Source organism: Tasmannia lanceolata, unplaced genomic scaffold, assembly GCF_043159265.1.
Source record: "Tasmannia lanceolata isolate RefF3 unplaced genomic scaffold, GAP_Taslan_0.1 ptg000008l, whole genome shotgun sequence".
NCBI classification, from domain to species: Eukaryota; Viridiplantae; Streptophyta; class Magnoliopsida; order Canellales; family Winteraceae; genus Tasmannia; species Tasmannia lanceolata.
The window spans coordinates 38,762,548-38,768,848 of record NW_027518685.1 but is presented as its reverse complement, the minus strand read 5'-3'; the positions used below and the strand labels follow the sequence as shown (position 1 = coordinate 38,768,848).

The 6,301-nt window shown below is 36.7% G+C and overlaps 1 protein-coding gene across 1 annotated transcript; it reads right to left on the bottom strand.

Annotated features, from left to right (window-relative positions):
* Positions 1-1,315: 1,315 nt before the first annotated feature.
* LOC143882957 (uncharacterized protein At2g34160-like) lies at positions 1,316-3,125 on the bottom strand. The gene is made up of 4 exons (XM_077386329.1): positions 3,048-3,125; positions 2,346-2,460; positions 1,447-1,509; positions 1,316-1,356 (listed from the first exon to the last, which is right to left on the bottom strand). The coding sequence occupies exons 1-4, from the start codon at positions 3,123-3,125 to the stop codon at positions 1,316-1,318; spliced, it is 297 nt and encodes a 98-aa protein (XP_077242444.1).
* Positions 3,126-6,301: the final 3,176 nt, after the last annotated feature.

Here is a 6,301-nt window from a genome sequence, read left to right as displayed (position 1 = left end):
GTATTTGTAGGTTATATGAGTAGTGAATATGCATGTATTATTCGATAAATTCTAAGAGCAGTTGGGTTTTGGAAATTAGTGAAAGCGATCTATTTCTAGGAAAACAAAAACAATGGACTTCTATAAAAATGGAGATGAGGCTGCTAACATCTGTGATGTGGTCTTCATTTTAACTCTCACTCTCACTAAAAGCCCTAACCTGCTTGATGAACTTCCCACCCACTGCCTTCCCTTTCATAATACATAGAAAAGTTTGAACCTTTTCCAGGAAAGAATCAGTTCCCATGAAAAGAACAATTTAGGATGAATCAGACCACTTATAAGAAAGGAACATCAAATGTTAAAGGGGAAAACAAATGCATGACTAAAACAAAATACAACAATCAGAGACAACAGTACCATTACAGTTGATTCCTACACTCTAAACAGGAAAAGACAGATGCAATACTCCCATGGGATGTGGGTTACATTCTCAGGTGGCTTTCTCAAATTTCCTCTTTCCATTCACGTTCATTTTAGCAGCAGCTCTAACCAGAAAAATCCTTACCTCTACATCTATCTCTACATGGAAACAATAAAAGTGTGGAATGTCAGAATATAGTAAAGATGCTCCACATGTTATGCCCTGTCATCATTCCTTGTTATCTCCTCCAACTACTTGCTCTTCCATAGTACCAGCAGTCATCAGATTGTCAAAGTTTTCAGTCTTCCCAAGCAGTATTGTTGGGGGTTCCACGTGAAAGCGATAATAGTCCCACATCGGAAAAGTCAATGGATGTGGATTCGCTTATAAGGGATGGGCACCCTCCCTCTAACAGCTAGATTTTAGGGGCGAGTTCTACCCTGTTAAGAGTCCCTACAAGTGGTATCAGATCGAGCTAGGGCGTGGTAACCCCGGTTTGCTTCCGAGGGCGGGAATGTCCTTCGGGGAAGAACTCAGTAACCCCGATAATGCCTGCGAGGACGGAATAATCCCTCGGGGTAGATCTCGTAGTTCCCATGTTGCACCCACGTGGGATTGTCCACGTTGCTTCCACGTGGAGGGGGGAGATTGTTGGGGGTTCCACGTGAAAGCAATAATAGTCTCACATCGGAAAAGTCAATGGATGTGGATTTGCTTATAAGGGATGGGCACCCTCCCTCTAACAGCTAGCTTTTAGGGACGAGTTCTACCCTGTTAAGAGTCCCTATAAGAAGTATCTAAATCTACATCAAAGAAAAAATCAACAATTGATGGTTAAAATAAGGCATATAATTAAAGGATGCGAAGATCAAGAACTTAATGTGAAAAAAAAAGTAAATAACAAAAAATTAATTACAAAATGCAAGCACACACAACAGTAGAAGTCAAAATCTCTGGTCAATTTCAAAAACACAAATTTATTTTATTTATACAAGAATCCTTCGGGAGAAGATGATGGTTACTATCAAGAATGCGGGGCTTACTCTTCTCAGTAGCCAACCCATTGTTCTTCAGAATCTCTGCAATCGTAACAACTGTAACAATAGCTGAATAGAAAAATCAGCCAAGTTAGCTAAATTGATAATGGGTACCTTGGAAATGAAAATCAAATATAAACTTTAAGTATTACTAATGAACCTATGAATCTGTTCAGGGGAAAAAAACTCATTTCTTCAGTGTGACTAGGCAAAGCATATGAGGTTTCTATGATATCCAAAACAAACTATTTTGGATGATGACCAAGAAAGGATTGCGTAGAAAATTAAAAAATACAAATGTATCAATCACTACGTATAGCTAAGACTCGAACTGTTATTGAATTCACAAACGAGAACTCAATTTCTTGTTACGTATGGGCAACAATAAGTAAGAAGTTGAAAGAGTTGTATAGGTATGTCAGCTGTATTTATTTCTACTTGAGTAGTATAGTTTTATCCAATCTTGCCTTAAATCAATGAATACAGGGACCTAAGATGATCCCAGCTGCTTACAGATATCCAGGGACATTTTAACAATATCGCTTCCCCCTTCTTGAGGAAAGCAGCAGTGTAGTCATCAGAAGCAATATTTTAAAAACTGGACCGGTAGTCGAACCCTAAAAGATCTCCTGGATCCAAACTGCTCCGACCATGCCTCAACTTGTTTACCTGATCAGTTCCATTGATCCTAACAACGGCCATAACTCTGACCAAATACTGTTCAGAACACCTTGATTGGGTGATCCTAAGCCTTTGATCCATTTAGCCTTGCTTAGGGTTCCTCCAAGAAAAGCAACTATTGATTTTTCCAATCCTTTATCTTACGCATGAGATGTTCATTTGGGATGTTCATTTGAGTACTTTCTGTGGTCATTCTTATAAACTAAGTGCTTACTCTGTAATACATCCATAAAGAAACACATATCCAAGAAATAAGTAGACAAAAATCAAAACCAGACAATCATACTCCAAATATCTATCAAGAACCTTTTCCTCCATCATTTCCACCAGAAAAACTTCCTAATTTCAACAGCTTCAAGGAAAAAAACAGCTTTAAACAGTCTTACAATTACTTGCCCAAGAACATAAAAAATTAAATATACAATTAGTCTCAAGAAGTCAATTCTATCACCAATTGCCCAAAAATTCAATGAAATTAGGAAACAAGAAAAGACAACAACTGTTTTGCAGAAACCCTAATTTCTAGGAAAAGAAAGCTTAAAACAGTCCTAAAACAACTTACCCATAAAAAATAAATAAATCAAAATTCGCACCATTTTGCGATAAAGATTATATAATAAGCTGTCTCAAGAAGTCAATTCTAACACCGATTAACCACGATTCAAAGACAGCAAGAACCAATAAAAGAAAGCAAATGCGCTGCAGATACCCTAATTTCTACAAAGGCAATCAGAGAGAAATATTATATAATAATAATAACAGATCAAAATTCACACCAATTCAGGAGAAGGATTATATAATAAGTCTCAAGAAGTCAATTGTAGCACCGATTAGCCATGTGCTTCAAACAAAGTAGGAATCAAGAAAAGACAAAAACTGTGTCACAGAAACCCTAATCAAGAGAGAGAGAGAGAGAGAGAGATTACTTTGGCGAGATTGACGTAGAAGAAGAGCGGCTTCTTAGTGTTAGAGACCTGAATCCGATTCCTCTGGTGGGATTCCATTACCTCTCTCTCTCTCTCTCTCAGTTATGAAAAATCTCTCAAATCCTTCTCTGTTTACAGTAAAATGAAAAGCTATTGTGCTGGAAATGAGCAGTTGCAGGGGTTTAAGTACTCAGATTTTCTTTCTTTTGACGGTTAGAAGAGCAGTTATTTCTGTTTTAGTTCCAATGACAAATTTGCCCTTGCCTTTATTATAGATCCCAAAAAATGGGAAATGATATCAGCACAACCATATTTTGCTATTTGCACTAATCCATCTTGACTTTTATTATTTAAAGACCTGTTAAAGGTCATTACAGTTCCCAAAAAGGTTTAAAAAGACAATTAAAAAAAGAAAAGGCAAGATAGGTTTGTGCAATTATTAAAACATGGTTGTGCTGATATCATTTACTCAGAAAATGCAGTCATTTTTTCAAGTGAGCCCTGTTAGGATTGCAAGAAAAATATTTTTATGGAAAATATTTTGTTCAATTTTTTTATCGTTCCACAATTTGGAGGGAAATAATATGATTATGGTTGATTTAGAGGAATATTATCATAATTTGAAGGTCCCTCTAAATAAAAATGGAATAGGGTTGGTTCATGTTCTTTTTTTTCTTTTCTTTTTTTTCGTATATTTTACTTATCTACTCCGGGAAGTAGGAACTCTTTTGTCAAATAAATATACTAGTGGTTTTTATATCCATTTGTAAATCACATCATACTGGCGGTCAGCAAAAAAAAAAGGTCGATTTTCAGTGGTTATTTTTTATAACCATTTGTAAACCCAACCCAATGTTCATATATAGATTTACAGGTGGTTATTTTCTAATAAACTGGCAGTTTTTTATGACTGCCTATATAAAGACGTTATCTTGAAAAATAAAATAAAACAAGCTTTCTGTTTTAATTTCCACGTTAAGAATTTCTTAAAGATACGAAAGTTCCTCTAAAATGCAGGTTTTTCTCATACCTTGCGGTGTCTGGACCTTCCTTGGAAAATTGTGACCGTTCAATATCTACTATGTCTAAACATTCTCTTTAACTTACTGATTACAGGCTTGTCTCATCTTCAAAAATGCATTACAGAGTGTTAGAATTTTGAACTCAAAATTTGGAAGGAAGATTCAAAATATAAAATCTCCCTCTTGTTTCAAACTTCGTCTTTTTGTGGAGTCTTGAAACTTGAACCCAAGACCATGTGTGCTATGAGAGGGGGTTTAAAATCTAATGCAAGTTTACTAGTCCCACGTTAGAAAATTGAAGAAACTTTCTCCATATAAGAGATAGTGTTGAGACACAGGCTTAGGCCTTTCACGGGGCATTGGAATTTCTTGGGTGACCAGTTTTGTAAAGAACAAATAAACACGCATGTGCATGAGCTTCGGGCTATGGCTCAAGGTCCGGATTTGAGTTTGGGGAAAATGTTATCTTTTTAGTAAAAAACGGTTTGTATTTCTAAATTAATACAAACTATTGCAATTTTAATTCCTAAATGTATTTTAATTGCTTCTTTAACTCATGTTACCATTTTGTGACCATTCTAGTGTAGTTCGTCTTCTCCAAATAGCCATAAGAAGTGATTGTTGAAGAGAGACGTTTTATCTTTAAGGGGCATATCTTTCTCTATTGCTTTGTTTGGTTGCACAAAAGCTCGGCAGCTGCCGGAATTTGGATTGGATTTGGCATTCCATTCCATGTTTGGTCGCAAGAATAGCATTGGACTCCCTTGGATGTCTCCCATGTAAAGATTACTTGTCCCTCCTTAAAGAAAATCCTTCTAAATGCAAAGAATTTTGATTTAATTGTCCAGGGAATGATGCTCTCTCTTTTTCTCTCTTCCCTCTCTTCCTATATTGGTAATGACACCCCTACTTATTCTTCTACTCTCCAAGGATTTGTCATGCAACCAAACACTGCTTCACTATTCTCCGAGGTAATTCTAGACAAATCAAAATGCTTGTCTCCTCCCTTTGACTCATTTTGACTCCTTATTCCACTACTCTCCGAGCTACTCCCGAGCAACCAAACAGAGTATATAAGAAGAGAAGTTCTTTAACACCCAAAACACATTGTCTTACAGAAATAAAAAATGATTTCTCCTTGAAGTTTTTGCTCCCGATTCTTGCATCCTTCCTTCTGTGTTTGAGCATAGTTCTAAAATGATTCGAAGAGGAGCAGTAATCGAATGGACATCTACTAGAGCCTACATGCTGTTTTATCTTGTAGTGTCGATTTGTATCTTGGAGTGTCGATTAGTAGATTCCGGTTGCACCGTGGGGGGCGAATATGATTCGTAAGGACAGTGGCCAAGTGGCACGACTAATCCTTCTCCTTCTGTCTTCCTTTAATAAACATATTTTTCGACAAAGGTTTTTGATCTTCAAATCGATAAGTGCAATCTGCCTTTCCATTATATTTATAATTTGATTTGCAATAGTACCAAATTTCAGATTAGCCATACAGGTCGGCATGAAATCTAAATTTATCCAACATGGAGTCCTTCAAGATAATCCGTTCATGTTTCAGTCTTAATCATCTTTCTGAAACTAATTGATAATTTGAACCCTTCTCTTTGATTCCCTGATCTAAATTTCACTTTCATGGGGTTCTTGAAGATAGTCCAAACATGGGAAGATTTCTCGTGTTCACAGGCTTTCAAGTTTCCTCTCTCTCTCTCTCTCTCTCTCTCTCTCTCTCTCTCTCTTCAAAGGCCAATGGATCCTAGCAACATTCATCGCTTCTCACCAAAACCCAATTACAAGAATCTGATTTAGAAAGCCAAGAACCTCCAGATGAATCTACCACCATTTCCTCTGGAGAACCCTCTAAATCCCTCCTCTCTATCGCTTATTTTTCTCTTCATCTCCTGCAATCTCCTCACTCGAAAAACCGTCGAGATGGATTCATCGTCCAAGTCAAGAAGATCAAACGAAGAGGAGATAGATTCAAAGAGCATATGATTCTGCAACCAAATTGACGAGCCAAAACCAATGAAGGAGGAGTTGGGAAACCAAACTAGTGGATTTTAATTTTTTTAAAAGGCCTTCAGCGGCAGTCAAGACAGCGAGTAAAAGAAAATATATTTCTTTAAATTGCATGTACTGGAGGTTGTATCAATGAACGACCACAACTGCTAGTAAAATAAAATTTTACTAGAAGATCAAAATATCTGCCAGTAAAAGCTATTACAGAAA